Below are 22,832 nucleotides of genomic sequence, written 5' to 3' on the forward strand. Positions count from 1 at the left end.
TCTTAACAAAACAATTATTTAATGGTTGTCTGAGATAAATGCAATGCAATCTTAAATACAGGTGAGATCTAAGTGAATGTGAAATTTACAACACAAAATGAGAACAATAATGATGAACTACTACTGCTCGCTAACCAAAATGCCCTCTTCTTTACAGATCATAAATCCTAAAGTCAATCTTTCTTTTATTTTTCTTCATATCTAACTTGTTATGTGCTTATCTCTGCTGTCATAATAGGTATTATGTAAATATATTCATAAATCATAAAAGATGACTCATGCAAATTCTGGGATTAAAAATTTTCAAATTGCATTGCCAACCCTGTCAACAGCCTCAAACAAGCACCAGTTTATTTACTATTGTAGAATATCTGCACTCTTCCCAATTTCATCTGTTATTTTTCCAGACTCTAAATAGTTTAGTACCAAGTATCTTTTGGTCTCCAAATACGTACTGAGACATCACTTCCTGCACTTGCTAATACTCCATTCTGATAAGATATCTGAAACAAAATTATATACATATAAATATTGTAAATACAAATAAACTTGCTATTGAAGATAGTTTGCTGACACTGAAAAAGCAAAATAGACATACAAAACTGATTGTTAAGATCAATAAAAGCTTTTCAAGTAATTCTATTCACTAATTCAGTATTTCAACTATAAGACATAGGAGTCAATGCCAATGTTTATGTGTTTTTTCCATATCTGAAACCTCATCAGTAGTTGTCTTTTGTTATGTATATAGGTTATATAGTCATTTAGATTATTTAGTATTGATGTTTTATTATTGATAGTTACTTAAGTCTCTATTAAAATTATTCACAACTGTTTAGTTTAAACATATTTTATTGTTCCAAAAAGAGACAAATGGATTAGACACAAGTTTTCCAACTTAGTAACGTCTTCTCCAATATATACATAAATATACACATGAATGAACATTACATAAATTTGACTTTAACCAATTATTATTTTAGCATGAAGATATAAAAAATAAATTACATATAAATTTTTAGAATCGAATCAATGGATATTTAACACTTAATATAACCAATCGAATGCGCCTATTTTCAGAAGAAATAAATGCAAACACACCGAACTGTAAATTAAATATGTTAGTGTACATGACAAGTGACTTTAGTCATGTGTGTGTAAGAATTTGTTTAAATGTAAATTACACACTCATAGTTTATAGTTACGGATTAACAGAAAAACGGAATAAATCTACACGTAATTGTAAGTATCAATTTTGTTTTTTACTTAAAGATCCATTGAAACGTTTCAGAATACAAAAGACAATCATAAAGATCATTCGATTATCGTTCCCAAAAGAGCATACATACATTGATCATGTTCTAGTAAGATCTGTTACAGAATAAGGTTGTCAAAGTTGAGAAAAACGCTTGGTACTTTTTATATACTTTTGTACAGATAGAAAAACACTATCATTTTCTTCAGAACTCAAAGACTCATCACCAGAGAGCAATAACTCAATTGTAATATTGATAGCAAAAACATTGATTTCATTCATCATTAATAGTCTTTCTGATGAAAAATTGTTACAATATAATAAATAATGTTTAGCATCTTCATTGATGAAGCCACATAAACAATTGGCATCTTGTACTAAGTTTGCATTAAACAAATCAGATTGAAGAGTGCTACAATGGTTTCGCAACCTTGCATGTAATACAGATAGTAAGCGGTCTCCAGAGCAAAAATGACTCGGAGGTTTTTTATTCTTATAGTATAACATGTGCAATTTGCTTTTAAATGATGAAAATGTTGGACTCTGTCTAATAATAATATCTAAAGTGTTCCACAATGTTATGGATGCTTTAGAGCTTTACATGAGTTGCAAAGTGAACATATCAGTATCCCACTATTTTCAAATACTACTGTCTGTATTTTTTTTAATTCAAAGTTGAAACCATACTTTGGCAAATCAAGAAAAAAAATATTTACAGATTCAGCAAGCCTGAGCATCCATATCTGAGGTTCCATTTTTTTAAAAGGGAGATAAGTTTTCTTTAAAAAAAAAGACATAAATTACCCTTGCAACTTCTCCTTCATGTGCAGTCAGAGTGTTGATGGTGCCTGGATTTAAACTGGGTTCCAAAACCTTGATGGTAGTATCAGTACAACATGTAAACAGGGCACCAGGTGTGTATATAATGCCTGTAACTTTTCCTGTATGACCAACATCACAACTCTGAAAAACAAAGTACATAAGAGAGAGATAAACATTGACTGTTTCTTGAGAAGGGTTTCTTCAAAACTATCTGTGTTAGTCTATTTGTTTTTAACATAGTGTGTTTATTTTGGTATCAATGCTAAAAGTTTAAACACCATCTTCACTTCCATATATTCTTTTCATGTGACCTGTATTCCTGTTGATATTGATGTGTGTACTAAATAGCCACACATTAATTTAATATGCATATAAGGATCAATAATATTTTTATTTGGTAATCTCACAATCATATTATTTTTGTAATGAATCAGTGAAATTAAAAATGCTTATTACTTATACAATATCTTTTCCTCCTTGTAGAATTTGCCACACAAGATTTTTACCCTATGAAAAATACTTAAAATAATTTCAATTTTACCTCCATTGCAAGATTAGCAAAATAAAACAACCAAAGAAAATTTGTCATGAGTATCATAAAAATGTTTTCTGTATTAACAAAAGCTTAAATTTTTATTAATAATAAAATTTATTCATATTAAATATTATTTGAAATTCCAAGAAATAGGTTCCAATACCTCTATGTGTTTAAACTGTCCACAAGTTGTATTATACACATGTATACCACCAGTCTTATCTCCTACCCATAACTGTCGGTGTCCTAAATTTAAACTCATAGGATAACTCTCTAACTGAAATAAATAAAAATAACTAATAAAACCTTCACACTATTTTAATAAGCATGAGTTAGAATAAGGTTTCAGATACCTATTAAATACTTTTTTTTATTTAATAATTCAATTAAAATGCTCAAAACTTTGCTGATTCCCTATATTGGGTTATTTCTTCTGCTTGCGTTTTAGGCGACAAAGATTTTTCCTACATTGTTATCTCCACTTGATTATTCATCATACAGCAAATATACCTTACAATTAATATCAAATAAGCCCTTTCTAAGTTCATAGATATTTTTTCCAGTTTAACTTTGAGTTTCCAAATCTTAATTTATCGATTTCAGTATTTTCTAAAATGCTGTGCATGTACAACTTTTCTGCATATTCTTTATGGATATCACTACATACTGTGTCCAAAATTGAAGTGGTACTTTTATAGTAATAACTTCATGTTTCTTTTGTCCATTCCTGTATCGAAGAGGCTTTAATTTTTTTTAATAACAATAAACTTTAAATTGGTTATAGGTACCAAATTCATCCTCTCAGAATCTTACCAAAACACTGGTACCAGTAATTTTTACCTGTATAGTTTTATAAACACTGGTACCATTGATTTTTACCTATATAGTTTTATAAATACTGGTACCAGTGATTTTTACCTGTATAGTTTTATAAACACTGGTACCAGTGATTTTTACCTGTATAGTTTTATAAACACTGGTACCAGTGATTTTTACCTGTATAGTTTTATAAACTGTTCCTGCTCTTCTATCGTAGATTGCTATGGTTTTATCTTCACTTCCTGTTACAACGTAATTCTCATCGGCAGCCAAACATAACACTGGGCCACGGTGATACTTTCTCTTTTTCATCGTATTTTCTCTGGGATCTATAGAATATACTAGCTGATCAAAACCACATCCAAAAATCATGTTATCCTCCATATGCAATCCTAGGATAGCTGATCGACACCTGAAACGAAACAAAACATCATTTTATCCTCTATATGTAATCCAAGGATAGCTGATCCACACCTGAAACGAAACAAAAAATATATTATCCTCTATATGTAAATTTAGGATAGCTAATCAACACTTGGAACAAACCCAAAAACCATCCTCTCTATGTGCTATCCTAAAATAAGTGATCGACACATGAAAACTTCTGATTTCTATGATTAAATTCAGCATAAAAGATGCTTTTTTCTAGATATAAGTAATAAACTTAAATTTATCTATTATTTTATCCTTCTTCTAAAAATTTACAATTAGGTTTTAATACAAGATTTTTTAAACAGCTTTTGTCAAGTTTACAAAAAAATATGAGTTTACAAGGTATGCATTTATAATGAGTAAATTCAAGATTTTCTATTGAGAAATACTTTTTATGTTTGCTGCACATAAATAGTTTTTATAACTTGATCCAATATTTTTTACGAAAATTGGCTCTTTTTATGTTATCCTGCAAAAAGTTTCATAATTGAAATATTATGTAATTTTTCTAAAACATTTATCTTACTTGAATGATTGTGTTTCTACAACACCTGCCTCCAGATCCCACATCTTAATGTATCTATCCCATGATCCTGTGCAGAGGGTTTTGTCATTAGATGTCAGCGACCAAATCCAACCCTAAATAAAATGACACAATGTAAAAAGTTAAATTAAAAGTACTAACATAGTCTTACTATAAATATCTTTATGTTGACAAAAAATTCCTCAAATTTGCATTGATTTAAGGGCAAATGTGAGAAATTTCGGACATTTTTAAATGTCAGTACAATTTGAATGGAAAATAACTTGCTCTTAATCAACTTTTACTACAGATACTTATTTTTTTCAACTAGTTTAAGAAAGAATATTTAACAAATCCTTTGCAAGATATGAATAAGCGGCATTGTTGGATATTATTGCTTTCTATTTCTGAAATATGGATATTAATGTTTGAAATTCAAAGAAATGCTATATTTTTTGTCTATCTAATGAGCTAAGCCTTTTTCAACTGATTTTTATAGTTCGTTTCTTATGTTGTACTGTTATAGGGGGAGGGTTGGGATCAGGCTAACATGTTTAACCCCGCCACATTATTTATGTATGTGTCTGTCCCAAGTCAGGAGCCTGTAATTCAGTGGTTGTCGTTTGTTAATGTGTTACATATTTGTTTTTCGTTCATTTTTTTACATAAATAAGGCCGTTAGTTTTCTCGTTTGAATTGTTTTACATTGTCTTATCGGGACCTTTTATAGCTGACTTTGCGGTATGGGCTTTGCTCATTGTTGAAGGCCGTATGGTGACCTATAGTTGTTAATGTTTGTGTCATTTTAGTCTTTTGTGGATAGTTGTCTCATTGGCAATCATACCACATCTTGTTTTTTATAAGAAATATAACAAATATTGTCATAAAATTTTACTGTATATTTTTTTTTATAATTCATTATCAACTATATTAATTATGTCTCTATTTACCTTATGTGCTTTGTCGCTGGCATACACTTTCATCTCATTCTGTTTAGTAGTGGTAGGGTCATACTTAGACAGATCTAATAAGGTTAAATATCGATCTCTTGATCCTGAAGCTAAAAGTCTGCCATTCTAAAAATAGAATGAAACAACTACAACATTAATCAACAAAATATACTTGGTAGATCTACTACATGTATATCACTTTATTGTTGAAAAAAAAGGAACTTACCGGTAAAGTGGAACTGACTAGCTGGATGCAAATGTGTCTACAAAACCTTTCATAAAAATAGAGGCACAAGTGTATTGAACATTTAGACTGATTTTCAAGACTATGTAGTAATTGAAGATTGTTTGTGTAATGAATTTGTCAGCAAATAAAGGAAAATATCAAAACTATGAGTTTCACAAGGAATCAAAGTTGTTAACACAGGTGTAATCAAAATGTTAACTTTGCTACATTTCATTTTTTTCTGTACTTTACAAAAAAATCAGGATAACACAAGTACTTTAATATTTGCAAATAATGCTTTTCAATTATAAACGCAATTTATTACAGTGTATGCTAGTCAGAATAAATTAAGCAAAACTTTTCATGTTTGTTATTTTAGTGTTGACTTCTGAGCCTTGTTACATGTAGTTGTTGTCAGTGTATAAAGGTGTTCTAGGATATTTGAAAATTGAAGTCAGATCTCTGGAGTCTGGACTTTCTGTGGAACATCACTTTATATCTGAAGTTCAGTGGTTGTCATAGTTGTGGATGGTTTCTACTTTTAACTGTTTTTCATTTATTGGTGATGTATAATCAGACTGTTCTTTTGAATCTTTTTAATTTTAATTTAATTCAACCTGCCCCTTGAAAAGCTTTCTATACAAAGTTGATTGCACTCATTGATGAAGGCCACTCTTTGACATGTACAGATATAATTGTTTACATCTTTGTTTTTTTTTTAATTTCAATGCTGGCTGTCTCATTGAATATCATAATACATTTTTATTCCTTATTTCAAAAAAACCTTTACAACTTATCTATATTTACAAGGATTAAAAGCAAAAAATATTGTATGGTTTTGATAATTGTCATTTGATAAGGACCTTAAATGATCTGCACATATTTTTTCCTTGTTAATGAGGGGCATTATCAGGTTGCTGTCTCATTAATGAGGTTAACCTAATTCCTCTCCTTTTATGAGGGTCTGGATGGAGGTTCTTAATTTCTGCATTCCTTAATTTTTTCTAGGTTATTTTTCTCTATGACTTTTTTTCTAACCCAAACTTTCAGCACACCATTACTTTTAATACTTCATTGTATATATTTTGGTCCATTTCTATGTATTCTTAATTTTTCTTGGCCCAATATTTTCTATTCTGTAATTCCCATCCAGACCCACTTTCAATTTTAAGTTTTAAATGTTTCCTCTTACTTCCATCAAATGAACTGAATCCACTGGAGCAAATATAGTATCTTTATACAAGATGGATTCTGTCTGATTCTTTGGATCTGACCATACTCGACAACACTTCTCTCTTTGTATACAAGCTTCTTGCCAATCAAAATCTTCATCTGAAAGATAAAAAAAGAATATAAATGTTTAAAGATCAGAAAGTAATGGCTAGTGTTTGATTTGATATATTAAATTAAACTAACATACCTATTCAAATACAGCCAATTATCTGCTTAAATTGGCTTTTCCTTAATTATTTTTAGTTGCAAGAAAGATTCAAATTAAATAAGACAAACTTCATCTTTGATTTATAAGAAGTAAGATGTCGTTACATTTATGGGATTTATTCTTGGTTATTTATATACATACATGTATATCTCAATAATATTACCATGTTTACCTTGTCAGCCTTTATAAAAAATAATACAAGATAAAAAAGAATTGTATCCTGATTTAGAAAAATAACTCGCAAAATGATTGCCTGATATTGTCCTAATCAATTTCAGTGTAATTTTTTATTTAGTCAATTAGAATTATCTCCTTTATACCATTGACTTTAAAAAAAATCAGTTTGAGATCTAGTTTCTGAATATCTTTGGTTGATATTGTTCTAATGATTAATATTTTGCAGGGTTTCCCCTGGGTCAATTATTTTTTTCGCCACCTCTTTCGCCAAAACAATATATTTTTCGCCACTTTATTATTTTTTTCGCCAAATAACATGACTATATTTTCGTTTTAAATTTACATTTTTTTTCTACCCCCTCCCCCTTTCCCTTAAGTAAGATGATTTTGCCCATTGTGTCTATGATTATGCTCTCAAACTTATTTTAGAGTTTACATGTTAATGAATAAACACTAAAAATTTACTTTAAAACAACAGATTTTTTTTAATTTAAAAGGGAAAACTATTCATTGTATTTTAACCAACTTTTCTAATTGATTGGGCCACTATACTTTTAATAATAAAGAAGATATACGTCCTGGAATATAACAAAATTAATGGACATGTTTTGGTTATATAATACCAGTATAGTTCGTATAGGAAAAGTTTCTTTAAAAGAAAAATACTGATGTTCCCTTTTGAACTAAGAAGTCTTTTTACAACAATGCAAAAGCTTTTATCACACGAAATTGATCCCTCGTTTCATGTGTAGTCATTACATTGAAGGGCTACTCTCCTTCGAGCCAACCTTTTAGATAGATTTCTTCATAACGACAGTTTTGTATCACATCAGGTGAGGCAAATTGACCTTATAAATTTCATATTAAAACAATAGCACACTCAGTGTGTAACAAATCTATCCTGATTTTGTTATCACACCATTTTTTTAACTTTTTTTTTTAAATGGTTTTAAAATAGTATACAAATTTATAAGGTCAATTTGCCTCACCTGATGTGATCTTTATTGATCCAATAATTCCCATTTTCGGACATTTGCAGACTATTTTATTCAAAGTTATAATCTATATTATACCTGAAACAGGTGGATATGGTTTGGGCCACCTTTTCCTAATTCTGGTTATCCAATATGAATCACCTTCAAATAAGTCTTTGAACAACTGACACACTTTGCTGAACGTGTGAATTACAAAACCTGCTTCCAAGAAATTGCATATATGTATCAATAATTCAAGAGGTAATTTGTCTAAAGTTAGAGAGTCGATTGAAAGCTGTGATAATTCAGATATTGGGTCATAATTTCCTCCTTGGTCGTCATAGTCTGATGCAGGAAATTGTTGGTTGAGATTTCTATCAAAGTTTGAGTAAAGTGTACTGTCTGTGATGCTGTCTGGATCTTTTTGCTTGATATTGTTTTCATCCTTGTTCTGTTCCATAGTAGCTGTTCTTAAAGTAAAAATCAATGCGATTTGACAATATGAAAATATACAACCCAATCAAATCAAATCAATTTATTAGTGTAAAATCCAAAATTATTTACACAACCTTACTACCCATTTTTTAGTCCCCCTCTCAACCATGAAATAAAAGATTTTATACGAACATGAGGAAGGGAACTTCTTATTTAACATGTGTATATAGTAAAATTGCGTCTCTTGTTTGAACCTTCCCTGCATCAGAGGAATAGTAAATAACTTCATACAAATATTATAGAATTGGAACCTTATTAGGTATGGGTTTTGCTCATAGTTGAATGCAAGGATCCAGAAATATTTTCACCTAATTTCGGTCATTTTGAGATAACTTGAAAGGTGGTGCCCTATTTAAAAAAACTTCCGCGATTTTTCCAATACTCTGGTGGTGATTTTGAGGCTGCCAACCCTTGAAATTCAAATTGAGACTCTATACAATCTGAATCAATCTCTGTTGACCTCTTCATGTCTTCAGACTGTAATATATATACCATTCTTCCATTAATTGGTGAGATTATTTTTTCAGGTTCATTTATATATTTCCAATCTTCAAAATTAAATTATAGCCAGGTGTGAATAAACGTATTTCAGTTTTGGTATTAAGCTGTATTTTGCCTCCGAATGACCTTATATCACCTCAGAATAACCTTTTAACGTCCAGCAACAATCACTTTTTGGTTGTGACGTCATATGTTTTGAATTATGAAGTCAAAGTTTACGGGAACCTGTGTGATGTTATGTAATGGCGGACAAATTTGCATACAAGTGTGAATACGTCTATTAAAAACACAGATAAAGCGATAAGCGATCATTAGCCAATACAATGTATATCCCTGAGGCATCTTGGATTAGAAATATCGTTGAGAATTTTTACTCCATGTTGACATATCAACAAAACACATAGATACATGTATGGTATGTTGAATTGTTGATACATGTAAAACAACCCAATAAGATCTAGAGGACATCTCTTTTTCAAACATAAACATTTTTTTGACAAATTTTAGGACAATGATTTGGGTTTCTCTGTATCTGTATCTGTATGGTTACGTCGTAGCTACCAATTCTGGCTTTAATACAACGGGGTGAAGGCGCCGTCGATTTATTGACGTCTCGTGAGAGCAGATTTAAAGCTCTCAACGCTCGTTTCGCGCACAATAGTGTCCTCAAGATGGTTCCAGTTAATAACTGTGGACACAAAGAATGAGTTGGAGTATTGCTGAGTTTTACTGGTGGGAATGTCAAAGCACCTAGTATTGTTCCTCACTTGTTTTTCCACTATGTTTGTTGCCTGGTAATTTTCAAACTTTTTCGCTGTGATGGTTCGTCTTGGTCTGGCTGGTTTTAAAAAGTCGTCTGGATCGATAGCAGGTACCAATCCCTCAACCACCTTGTACAAAAATATAAGTTTTTGGCTAGTGCGTCTGGCTTTTAGTTCTTGAAGTTCCAGTTTGGCGAGCATGTCTGTTACGCAGCCATCTTCTCTGGTTTTGTAGTCGCCTGTTATAAAGCGTGCTGCTTGTCGTTGTATACGCTCCAGTTTGTTTGCGTCTATTATACTGTAGGGGTCCCATACTGTTGCCGCATATTCCATTGTTGATCTAACTAAGGCAATGTAAGCCGTTTTCTTACATTCCTGTGGGCAGTATCTTAAATTCCTTCTGAGGAAGCCAAGGGTTGAACTTGCCTTTTTTGCAACATTTGTTATGTGTGTGCTCCACTTCAGGTCTTCTGATATCTGCACTCCTAGGTATGGGTTGTTTTGAACTTGTTGGAGTATCTAGCCGTTGAGTGAGTAGAATCTCTGGCTTTTGTTTTTGATGCTCAGGATGTAGCATTTTTTAGCGTTAAATCGCATACCCCATTTATTTGCCCAATCTTCTAGGTTTGCTAGGTCTTCTTGCAGCAGTTTGTGGTCTTTTTCTGTTTTGATGGTTCTATACAGTAGGCAGTCATCGGCGAACAGCCGTACTGATGACTTGACAGTGTCTGGGAGGTCATTTATGTGACATAAGAAGAGTAATGGTCCAAGTACTGTTCCCTATGGAACTCCAGAGTCCACTTTTACTTCTTCAGATTGTTCCCCCTCTACTACAACTTTCATCTTCCTCTGTGTAAGAAACATATTTAGCCAGTTGTTAAGTTAAGGGTTTATACATGAAATCAAACAATGCACATACATAGCCACTTACAAAAACTGCCTTTGTAAAATAAATTCCTGTGATGTTAACTCAAGCACTTTTTGATTTCAGAATTCATGGAACAAAAATTATGTCTATGATTCATCCATGTTTGTACTTTTACCTAGACCCTGGCGATACACGCATTTTCATTGGATAACATTAATAAGTAATATCGAATGAGAAGTGACTTAACAAAAAAAAATCAGTGTAAGTTTTGTGCTTAATTTTGAATGTATAATTTATTTTAAAAAATCTCTTAAATGACCAAGACCTTAATATGTAAACATCCGGATTTCATAACGGCACATGTTTGTGAAATCGTCTGCAACTTTGACACTTCTGTCTCAATTTGGTTTTACGTTTGTTAGAAACATACAAACAGACGTAATGCCTCTCAAACTAGCAGCTAATTTAACAACGCTCTTTCCTGAAGTCAAAACAATAACAGAACGCTACGAAAAAGCTAAGAAAGCAGGTTTCCATTACGTTGAATGCGCTTTTCCATTTGCAGAAACAAAAGAACAGCTACAAAATGTCAAAAAGAAATTAGGACTTGATCATGTTTTATTTAATGGCTATCCAGGCATGTCATATTTCAGTAACTTAAATTTCTTAACCCAGTTTAACTGGTAACTTCCCCTAAGCCCTTGGCTTAGGCTAAGGTCAAAATCTAGAACATGTAATAAATCCTTTAACTTTGGGTCATGTGATTGTCATAAGCCAACCACTTCTGCCGACCCTTCATCTTGGAATGTTATTATGCGATTTCTTGTCTCGAGATAATATTTCTATTAGACTTATTAAAAAATAAAACTTATTCAGGCCAAAAATATATACATTGCATGTCTGCTTATGGCTACCCAATGCAACCTACCCTATTTTTGAGCGCTGACCCTGAGTCATTTTATTTCCACTGTCAAGAGTGAAGTTAGTGTTGCCTATAATATAAATCCATTGCCTGATACATCCTAATGTTCAATGTCGTAAATATGACAGCTGTTTTAAGGAACTTGGCGACTCATTTGAAATTTTTTTGCCAACCATAATAACAAAGGGACAATCGTTAAAAATATTGATAAACTCAGCCCATGATAAACAGGAACCACCACAAGAGGCAACTGCATACATATTTTGTAACTAAAAAGTATGACACAAAAAATAAAATAGAAATACCGACCTACCTACCCTATTTGTTTTAAGTATGTAACCTTAAACAGACATTTTTTTTTTTACCTTTAGCTGTGCACAGCTGAACACTTAACATGAACACATGAATTTATACAGGTTCCAATTTTTTGCCTTTAAATGCAGACTTAAAATTATTCAAAGTCTTTGTCCTCACAGTTAAATCTGACAGGTTATTCCACTGATTCACTTCTCTAATTGAAAAAGTATTTAGTCAGTGTGTTATCTTACTCTGTTTTTTTTTGGATTTTTTTTTAGTTTTAAGGAGTGACCTCTAGTATAATAAATAAGTAAAGTAAAAAGGCTTACAAACACTTATGATCTGACCATACCACTTTTTTTTAAAAGGCCTTTATTTAGACTGGCACTTTTAATACTACAAAAACAAATAAGCTGTACAACCTTTATATTTTGTATACTGGGTAATTCTATATTGAACATGCCATAATATTATTAATGCATATCTTTAATATTTGTTGGAAATAACCTTTTGGTATAAGGGGTTGTTGAATGCTTTCACCTGGAGTCCAAATGATAATTATGTCTTGAAATGCTATTTTTTTTCTGTGATGTTTCTTTGTATTAGATTAACTGGTATAAGGATCTGTCCAAAAATATATGTGAGACAAATGGAATGCATCTTGAACTATGAGGGACAGTCATAGTCCAAAAGCAAGAATAAACATGTTTAACTTTTAAAGGTCTTTAGCATTTTCTGAGTCGTCCAACTAAAAAATGTATATGGAATCGAAAATTATAATTTCAAATTGGTTGACTAGGAGTGGTTATTCACAGCACATACTACATGAGGAGGATCTTACTTGAACAGCATGGCACTCTCAACATGAAGAGATATATAAATATGGTCTTAGAACTATATATTTCATGCGTTATCTATTGTATTTTGTATTAAGAATAATTTTGTGTTTTACTAATTAAAGGTGACGTTGGAAAAGGTGATAGAGGCATTGCAGCATTACCCGACAGAAAAAAAGAATTCCAAGATAATGTTGACATTAATATACAGTATGCCAAAGCTTTGGATTGTAAAAGGTAAATGCATACATGCTTGTAAAACTTATTATTTTATATCGGTTGAGATTAAGATTCTCTTATTTGATAAAAAGGGGTCACATGACATTCATTATTCTTCAGTAATAAATTCCATCGGTCATTAACAGAAAAAAACGGACCAGAAAACCAGTCATTAACGAACTGTACATGATAATGACTGATGGGGTGTGGTTTTCATGTGATAATGACCACTGGATCGTGGTTTCTGACTGATAATGACCGCTGTAGCGAGATTTCTCTGTTTAGACCAGTGAGGCATGGCTTTTCTGTTTAGAGAGATATACCTTTAATAAAACATGTTCCTGTTTTTAATATTACATTTAAGATGTTGAATTGTTTATAATATGTTTTCATTAATTATAAAATTAATGATAACTTGATATTTATATACATGTACTGAAAAATTGCGCTAAAATGAATGGCAGTAATACTAAGACTGGTCTTCACTCTTTGCCATAGAAATCATACAGCTACTCAAGCTTGCTTCAGGCATTTTGAAGTTATGAGAATTTTCCAAAACATCATTTCTCAATGAAATAAACATAATAGTTCTTGAAAAGCTGGTCATTATCGTGATACATGGACTGCCCGTAGGACAGTGGTATTGACTGCGACACCAATAATGACCTTGTCTTCAGCTCAGTTATTATCACTATCTTAGTCAATATACCACTGTCCTGTGGGCAGTCCATATATAATGACCAACTATTATATAATTAAATAGATATAGGAAGATGTGGTGTGAGTGCCAATGAGACAACTCTCCATCCAAATAACAATTTAAAAAAAAGTAAACCATATTAGGTCAATGTACGGCCTTCAACACGGAGCCTTGGCTCACATCGAACAACAAGCTATAAAGTGCCCCAAAATTACTATTGTAAAACCATGCAAACGAGAAAACCAATGGTCTAATCTATATAAAAAAAAATGAGAAAAGAGAAACACATAAAATTACATATTAAACAAAAGACAACTACTGTATATCAGCTAGATTCCTGACTTAGGACAGGTGCATAAATTTGCAGCGGGATTAAACGTTTTAATGGATCCAAACCTTCTCCCTTTTTCTGAAACAATAGCATAACATCACAACATAGACAACCATGCACACGATAAAATATCAATTGTCAGGCTAAACTCAATCAAAGAACGTAAATTAATACACTATGAACGAATAAATTTGATGCATGTAGTTATACTTATAACAACTAAAAATTTGTTTAGGTAATCATAATGTACCAACCTTCACCCTTAGTAATACCTCAAAAAATAGTGTAACATCACAACATAGAAATTCACAATATAAAATATCAATTGAAATGGCTTGACTCAATCAAAAGAAATATTAACACTAGGGAAAAACACTTAATTTGAAAGCAAAGAATGTAAACAGTAGTGACTAAATCAACAATGAGCAAAATGATATAGTGTGTAGTAACGTTGTAAGATTTATAAAATTGAGAAACAGTACAATGAAAGCAATATTATACTGATTTAAACCTTTTATCATAAAAGTAAAGGGTGGAAGTAAATAGTTCTTACATGTACATGTATTAACATTTATTTTAGAATCCATGTTATGGCAGGTGTAACAAAGGGATTGGACCAGAAACTATGTGATGAGACTTATTTAGAGAATATTGCCTTGATTGCTGATAAATTTGCAAAAGTAAGAACAGAAACTTTTGTTTTATAGAAACATACTTCATTACATTTTCATGGAAGACATGGGATGAGAAACTTGAAAATAAGCAATTTATAAAAATTGCATGCACATTAAAAAAGAAATTGTTCCAAAAAATATCTATAATAATAGAATTGGAAATGGAAATGGCGCTTGCGTTTATAGGGTAAGATAAAGAAACAAATGCAACTAACTTACAACAATTTTTCTCTCACTTTTACAGGAAGGACTGACATGTATGCTTGAGCCAATTAATGACAGTGTGACTATTCCAGGGTATTATTTAACAGATGTTCATAAAGGTAAATAGAATTTAAATACATACCAATTTCATATGAAACAGTCTTAACTTATATTTTTGAATTCTGATTGTGGTTCTAGTACCTAATGGGACTGTGATATCAGGTAAACAAATTTTTAAGAAATACCCTAGACAAGTTATGTAAAGATTTAGCTGAGTTCGCATTTAATAAAATGCTGCAATTGAAAGAGAAATGCTAACTCAGCTAAACCATTTACATTATTAAGAGTCTACCTATATACAAATCTTATATGATACCTAAGCCCATTAGACTTTTTTCATATTACCGACATTTGACTCTTGCGTTTTATTTTTTTGACAGGTTATCTCCTCTTTGGTAGGACATCCTGGTACTTGGTCAATTCAGAGCAATGCTTATAAGTAACATCAAGCTTTTAATCTGTACAATAGGCTATTTGCCAATTCCCATAATTGACCCTATTATTAGAGACCTTTATTTCTGTTGTCTCCCTTTATGAGGGACATTACTTTTTATTTACAATTGAGAGCTAGCAGAAAGAGCAAATTTACCTGTGCGTAATACGAGTAATCTTTAAGGTTTTTAAATCTTTTAACTACATTAATTTGTTGTTTAGCTAAATACTTTTGGCATCAGAAATTATTTTTCATGAAAAATTAGTTTAACCGCCGATACATCACTTTCAATTCATCATGCTTTGCATTGGCAAAATCCAATTTTGTCCAGAATGGAACCAATCTACGGTTGACAAAGGGCAGTAATTTGTTTAAAAAGTGTGTAATAATAGAATCAAATTGGTAATTGGCAAATGGACTATTGGGAGGGGAAACTAACTGCTTTTATGTTTTCTATACATGAAAAAATTTAATGGAAAAACAGTTAACTTTCCCCAAAAGTTTAACTGATTATATGTTAGATATTTCCTCTTTTGGTTGCTCTTACCTGACTGAGTACTAGGATGTCCTGCCACAGATTATACAACCTGTCGAAAAATTGTTTAATTTGGAGTTAAAAGTTGGTTATATGTAAATAGTCCATTGAAACCAAGCTTACAACTCAATTCCCCAGATGATGGACAGTTTTTAAAAGATTTTGTATGTTCTACAGTGACAAACTGTGTGGTATTATATAATTGTATGTTGATAATGTAAATAAATAATAAGAGATGTTAAGTTACATGCCATTCAGTCAGCATCCCAACAAAATCATTAAAATAGAAAGACATCACATTGTATGCTATTCCTGACCGTTTTTCCAATGGCAGTTTATTAAAAGATTTCTTAAATTTGGAACCATGAACAATTTTTTCCCCAAGTTATGTTAAACAAAGAGAAAAAGACAGAAGACACTTAAGGGGCATATTGAATATTGGAATATTGAAAATATCAAATCAAGTTACAGTACCAGAACTTGAAAGTTGTATATGGCTAGTTCGACAAATTAATTTTCTCTTTGCAGCTGTTGAAATAATAAAGAAACTGAACAGACCAAATGTGAAGTTACAGTTTGTAAGTTTTTGATCATCAATGGTAATAAAGATAATAACAGATTCTCATTTTGTGTAAAATAAATAAAATTATAGGTTAAAAACAAAATCTCATCTGAAATTAAATAGCAATTATGTGTAATGAAAAAGACCCATATATAATAGATGGTGTATGTAGATGATGGGGTAAGGAAGAAAAAAAATCAAATATATTTTTAATATGGCAATGAATCAATTGTCATTTTAATATAAGAATGTTATTTTTCTAACTTAAGGGATTTGATGTGTAGATATTTGTTTCATATTAAAAATGTATATGTCAGACTCTTTCAACAAAAATACTCCATACAAATATTATTTTTTTTCGTGGGTGGGGTTTTATAAATGAAACAGACTGTCCATCCATATGATTTATAAGTGCAATTCCTCTCAAATAATATAGCAGATACTGATGAAACTTAATTCAGTTTTAGAACAGTTCATGAAGATGCGCTACAAAGAATATTATCTTGGCAGGCACACCGTGAAAAGGGGAAATAATTGTTAATTGTATTTGCTTATTTAAATACACTAATTTTAACAGTATTATATGGAAGGGGGTCAACTTTTGTAAGATTGCACCATATTCTAGTTTAAAACAAATAATACAAGAAAAGAATAGTACTTTTGTTGCTCTGTTTTATCTTGAGTGTTTCTGATTTCACATATTTACATCAAAATCAAGATGGCTCATAGGTTGGTTTACATTGGTACAATTACTAGAACTTAAGCAGTATATATACATATGCAGTTATACTCATATTATTTTCATTGAAACATTTATCTTTCAACTAACATATGCAGGAGTTATCAAGAAATTATATATAAAACTGATGCAGTCTACCTTCAAAACTTTCATTCATTGCACAGAAAGGACTTTCTAATATTAGCATTAACAGACAATCAGAAATGTAATGACATGGCAATACCAATCTGACCAAAAAAAAAGGTCGAAAGTTCATTTATAATGTTTTGACAATACAAATATTTTGTCAACCACAACATTTTGTATATGTAAAAAAGAAGATGTGGTATGATTTCCAATGAGATAACTCTTATCAAGGGACCAAATGACACAGAAATTAACAACTATAGGTCACTGTAGGCCTTCAACAATGACCAAAGAGCATACTGCAAAGTCAGCTGTAAAAGACCTTGAAATGACAAATGTAAAACCATTCAAACAGGATAACTAACACCTTTATTTAGGAACAAAATAAGAACGAGAACAAATATGAATCACAGCAACAAATGACAACACTCAATATCAGGTTCCTGCCTGCCTAGAGAATGCCTTATTTTATGTTAGGGGTTCAACCTAATATAGGGCTGTACTAAAATAACCCTACATATAATATCAAACACTTACATTACCCCTAACCTGAACCTAAACATTCCATAATCTAATCTAAAATTTACACTAAATCTCGACCCAAAAGAACAGGTACCCTCAGCTAAAAAAAACCTCTAAATTAAAGAATGTCAATGAATTAACATTTGGTATTGTACATAGCAATGTTAATATAATGTTATCTTTTAATTTTTTTAATTTCAAAATGTTGGCAACCTTCAGTATCAGTTTCTTGATGAATAATAGGATGTGAGCATTGACAAGCTTTTAAGGAATCGTGAATTTATTTGTTTTTACTTTAAAATTTGTTTTATCTCAAATAAGACTACAAGTGTTTATCTTTAAGATAAGGCAAAATTATTTTTCTTCATACAATGTATATAATTATACCATGTATATTTATATTTTACAGGATTTCTTTCATATGCAGGTGTTACATGGAAATTTTACTGAGAATTTTAAGAAATATTATCAATATATAGGTATGATATGATAGAAATATAATTGAGAATGGAACAGGGAATGTATCAAAGAGACAACAACCCAACAGAGAGCAAAAAATAGCCCAAGGCAACCAATACAAAAGTATGATCAATACTGTAAGGTCATACACAATTTATTTTATTTGTTGGGTTTTAATTCAGATTGATATTGATATAACTAAATTTTAATTTCTTCAGTGGGCTTAAATTAAAATGCAATTTTGAAAAAAGAAAATTAACTCTCTTTCTTATTTTATAAAATTATTAGATGTAAATGTTTAATTATAATAGTCTAGCTGGCATTGTACAGGACAGTTGTTGAATTAGAATACCATACAAACTAATATATGTCACAGACATCAGGCTGATGTTATCTTTTTCCCCTAAAAAAGAGATCAAAATTACTTAAATCACAATCTTTTACAAATTATGTTACCTTGTAAATTAAAGGCTAAATCATTGCTCTTGGCAAAGGTAATGTATTTTGTACCTTGTTCATTGTTGTAATTTTGTTGTTTTTAGATCATATACAAGTAGCACAAACACCAGGTCGATGTGAACCAGGATTTCCAGGAGAAATGGACTATTCCTATGTCTTTAAACTCTTAGAAGACCATGGATATGATGGTTATGTTGGTTTGGAATACATGCCAAGAGGTAAACTTTCAAATAGAAAATAACACAAAAAAGAATAACATCAGCAATCATAATGCTTGGCTCAAGGAGACATTGAATTTTATTTTTGTCCCAGCTAGTTCTAATTCAAGTTTTTTAATTTGTTATTGTCTTGTTTTCTAATAAACGAATAGCATGTTAGAATAAATACTTAACTAGTTTTATATGGGCATGAATATCCCATTTGCTTATCTTAATCGTTTCTTTTAATAGAAATACACAGTTAAAACTAAATTGTTCAGAAAACAATTGAAGGTCTTCCGGTCATAGAATTTCCAAAATAATTGATAAAAAGCCACTTTTGGTTTACTCAAAGTTACTATAAGCATAAAATCATAGGATTTCTCAAACTGATCCCAAAAATAAATGGTTTCTGTATAGTACACCTGAAATATGGTAGATATTTTGCTACTTCTGCTTAAGAAATGTCTTGTCCAGTCTCATTTGATAGCTTTATTCAAATTGATTCAAATAATACAAGTTTCTATATACTTTTGTATGAAACAAGAGAGATAATTTGCCAATTCTGGTTGACTCTAGGTAAGTGCTGGTTGACATTTTTCAAGGTGTCATGACTCAAATATCACCCATCATAATTTAGAAGACCCTTTGGCTTTAAAATGAGCTTGTGTGAAGTTACAGCAAAGGTCAAAATTTAGAATACGTTGCTCAAACTTAGCTACTATGCCCCTTGGACTCTTGTCCTGTTTTGGTTTAAGTCTATGGACAACATGAAAATTTATTTCCTCTATTTGAATTTCACTCTTAATAAAATCTTTTAGAATTGCTTCAGTGTCCTCTTCTGGATTGTAATCATCTGGGACACCTTTAAAAATCAAGTTTTCCCTCATTGATCTTGACTGTTGCTCTATTACCTTCTCCTTTAATTGTCTGTTTTCTTCAAATAGAAAGTAATTTTGTTCATCCATTTTCGGTACTCTGTTTGACATTTCACTTAGCCCTTGATCAATGTTAATGATAGTGTTATTATGTGTCTTTATTTGTTCTTTCATATTAGAAACGTCACAGTCTATTTTCATGCAGTGTGTTTCCATGGAGACAACCCTTTTTAGTATGTCTTCTAGCATATATAATTTTTGAAGTTTTTCTGTCACTTCACTCATAAATCTATTTAAGTCTGGATTTGTGTATGGTGATGGTGTTAATAGTGGCATGGTGGACATCATAGCAGGCGGCAATTGTTGATGATGACCCTGCATCATATTTGCTGGTGTAGTATGGGGTGCTGGTGGTTGAAAAGGTGTAAATGGATAGCCTGGGTAAGTCCCATACAATGTTTGGTGGGCAGCAGAATAAACATTACTGGTTAAAGGTGACTGGTTAGTTTCCTGGTTAGTTTGTGGTGTTTGAGGTATGGAGCAAACTGGGCTTTGTTCTTTACTCTTTGAGTTCTTTGTGGTTTTTTTGTCAGCCATCTTTTTCTTTTTGTTAGAAAATGGCGACCCTGTTTGTTTTCATTTTCGTTTATTCTTCTTCTTACTACTTGCCATTAATAAATATTGTATTTGTTGATGAATTGATTTCAAATAACATCTGGGGACAAACTGTACTTGTTAGTTGTGACATCTTTCACAGTTGAAATCCCCAAAAACACAAAAATTTCTACACTAGTAAAATGTTTCGACTAGCCTCTGCCGCCATATTTGCAGTATGTTGTACCGTCTGATATATTAGATCATTAGTTATAAGTTTTTGTACATGTATTTTAATTTTGTATATGTTTTAGGAGACACTGTTGAAGGACTAAAATGGTTAAAGGAAATGAATATGACATTATAAAACAAAAATGGAGAAAAATAGAGATGGACATTTAATATACAAGACTTTATAGTTATATTTTAGTAATATTTGACATAGGTTGTCAATTAGTGTGTGTCACTGTGTGTGGGGAGGGGAGAATAGATGACTTTTCTGCAATATTTTTTGAAAAGCATATAAAACCTTTGGGTAAACATTTTTGTATTACTTTTTATTGGATTTCTATTCCATATTATTCTGTATTGAATGATTTGAATGCTGAAATATCTTTTTAAATTTAATAACATTTAAATGAGATTTTTTTTAGTTATATTTCATGATACATAAATGTCAGTGAAATTAGAAGAATGAAAATGATCTGTGATAAATTCTGAAAATGTTTTGGGAAAATAGTGCAAGATGTGATTTGTTTTAATATTTGATATGGCAATCATGACATGTACAATGTACTAGATTTGGTAAGCATGTGAACAATCTTATATACTTGTTTTTATAATATTTTTATAAATAAATTTTCTACAGTTGAAATAAAAATAACTTATTGAATTAAATGTTTTATTAGATGCCTTGAATATAGAAATAAGGAGATGCAGTATGATTGGCAATGAGACAATTATTTATCAGAGCAAAAGCAACTGAAGGACCCTGAACAGCATTCAACCTTGAGCAAAATTCATACCATATAGTAAGAGGAGAAGACTGTTTTGTAACTCCTGGCTAGCAAAAATGATACTTGGTGCCAACAATTTTAAGTGCAATGTAGAACACCCAAAGACAAAACAAGAACTGAAGGTTACAACAATGGAATTAAAGAACCATGCCTTTTTCTTTTTCCTTAAAAAGATCAAATATGGAATTTTGGATCCTCAATTCTCTTCAACTTTGTACTTGTTCAGCTTTATAAATATTTTGATTTGACTAATGAGTCTTATGTAGACGAAACGCTCGAGTGGCGTACTAAATTATAATCCTGGTACCTTTGATAACTATGGTAACCTATCTTTAAAGAAATAATAAAAATGATGGTTTAAAGTGACATACAGCCTACTGGCATAGTGTTTTTTAAGATAAATAAGAAGATGTAGTATGAGTGATAATGAGACAAAGTTGGCTTGCAACGCTTAGCCTTGTCTCACACAGAACAGCAAGCTACAAAGAGCCCCAAACTAACTGGTGTTAAACAACTCAGACAGGAAAACCTACATTCTAATCTATATGACTTACAAGAATCACCTATTATCCACACCAACAAATGACAATCTTGCTTTGAAAAAGTTGAAAAAGCAAAAACTTAGGCATGCTGTTTCTGTCAGTGTATTGTGAAGCACTTGTGGTTGATATATGATATGTGGTATGCAGTTGTATTTATAAGCATTTGCACACCTCATTTCCATGGAGATTATAAATTTTGGTCATGCCCCCTCCCGCTTCAGTTGTGATGAATTTGAATATTCTGCATAGTTATGTAAATATCTCCATTTTAAATTGAGTATTTGCACTTTATTACCTGATTCAGCATGAAAAAAATACCAGACATATCTCTGTGTCCACAGTTTATTCTGCCTACTTTAAGGTATGATTCTTTCCTGTATGATCGCAGTAATATGGTCTAAAAAACAATGAAAACCATATCCTGGTTACAAGAATAAAAAAGTTCACAAGATTTGTAACTGGGATCTCTGGTATTTATACGACCGCAAAATTTTGCTATCACGTTGGCGTCGTCGTCTGCGTCGTCGTTGTCGGCGTCCGAATACTTTTAGTTTTCGCACTCTAACTTTAGTAAAAGTGTATAGAAATCTATGAAATTTTAACACAAGGTTTATGACCACAAAAGGAAGGTTGGTATTGATTTTGGGAGTTTTGGTCCCAACATTTTAGGAATTAGGGGCCAAAAAGGGCCCAAATAAGCATTTTCTTGGTTTTCGCACTATAACTTTAGTTTATGTCAATAGAAATC

The 22,832-nt window shown here is 31.3% G+C and overlaps 2 protein-coding genes across 6 annotated transcripts; one reads left to right on the forward strand and one right to left on the reverse strand.

The window, feature by feature from the left end:
• On the reverse strand, window positions 1–10,986 carry LOC134726571 (F-box/WD repeat-containing protein 9-like). 5 transcript variants are annotated; one of them, XM_063590981.1, is made up of 9 exons: window positions 10,890–10,948; window positions 8,254–8,624; window positions 6,755–6,894; window positions 5,337–5,462; window positions 4,390–4,502; window positions 3,609–3,843; window positions 2,776–2,889; window positions 2,060–2,218; window positions 1–503 (listed from the first exon to the last, which is right to left on the reverse strand). In XM_063590981.1, exons 1-9 carry the CDS (start codon window positions 10,934–10,936, stop codon window positions 420–422), a joined length of 1,389 nt encoding a protein of 462 aa, XP_063447051.1. In that variant the 5' UTR covers window positions 10,937–10,948; the 3' UTR covers window positions 1–419. The 5 variants fall into 5 exon arrangements, with proteins under 5 accessions (XP_063447051.1, XP_063447063.1, XP_063447071.1 ...); XM_063590993.1 differs by having other exon boundaries at window positions 3–503; window positions 8,254–8,619; window positions 10,843–10,986; XM_063591001.1 differs by having other exon boundaries at window positions 3–503; window positions 10,831–10,981.
• A 108-nt stretch (window positions 10,987–11,094) lies between these two features.
• On the forward strand, window positions 11,095–21,353 carry LOC134726601 (putative hydroxypyruvate isomerase). The gene is made up of 8 exons (XM_063591015.1): window positions 11,095–11,416; window positions 12,960–13,071; window positions 14,665–14,764; window positions 15,003–15,081; window positions 16,519–16,568; window positions 18,349–18,418; window positions 18,941–19,075; window positions 20,841–21,353. The coding sequence occupies exons 1-8, from the start codon at window positions 11,140–11,142 to the stop codon at window positions 20,891–20,893; spliced, it is 876 nt and encodes a 291-aa protein (XP_063447085.1). The 5' UTR covers window positions 11,095–11,139; the 3' UTR covers window positions 20,894–21,353.
• The last annotated feature ends 1,479 nt before the right edge of the window (window positions 21,354–22,832 follow it).

The sequence above is a fragment of the Mytilus trossulus genome, chromosome 1 (genome assembly GCF_036588685.1).
Source record: "Mytilus trossulus isolate FHL-02 chromosome 1, PNRI_Mtr1.1.1.hap1, whole genome shotgun sequence".
NCBI classification, from domain to species: domain Eukaryota; kingdom Metazoa; phylum Mollusca; class Bivalvia; order Mytilida; family Mytilidae; genus Mytilus; species Mytilus trossulus.

Excerpts from the sequence above, each read along its gene's own strand:
- LOC134726571 (XM_063590981.1), bottom strand. The coding sequence starts at position 10,936 with ATGAATCATAGACATAATTTTTGTTCCATGAATTCTGAAATCAAAAA. Across the intron at positions 5,463-6,754 it reads ATTCAGTTCATTTGATGGAA|AATGGCAGACTTTTAGCTTC; the intron begins GTAAGAGGAAAC and ends TTCTATTTTTAG. Across the intron at positions 2,890-3,608 it reads CAGTTTATAAAACTATACAG|TTAGAGAGTTATCCTATGAG; the intron begins GTAAAAATCACT and ends TATTTATTTCAG.
- LOC134726601 (XM_063591015.1), top strand. The coding sequence starts at position 11,140 with ATGTTTGTGAAATCGTCTGCAACTTTGACACTTCTGTCTCAATTTGGT. Across the intron at positions 11,417-12,959 it reads TTTATTTAATGGCTATCCAG|GTGACGTTGGAAAAGGTGAT; the intron begins GCATGTCATATT and ends TACTAATTAAAG. Across the intron at positions 18,419-18,940 it reads GAAATATTATCAATATATAG|ATCATATACAAGTAGCACAA; the intron begins GTATGATATGAT and ends TGTTGTTTTTAG.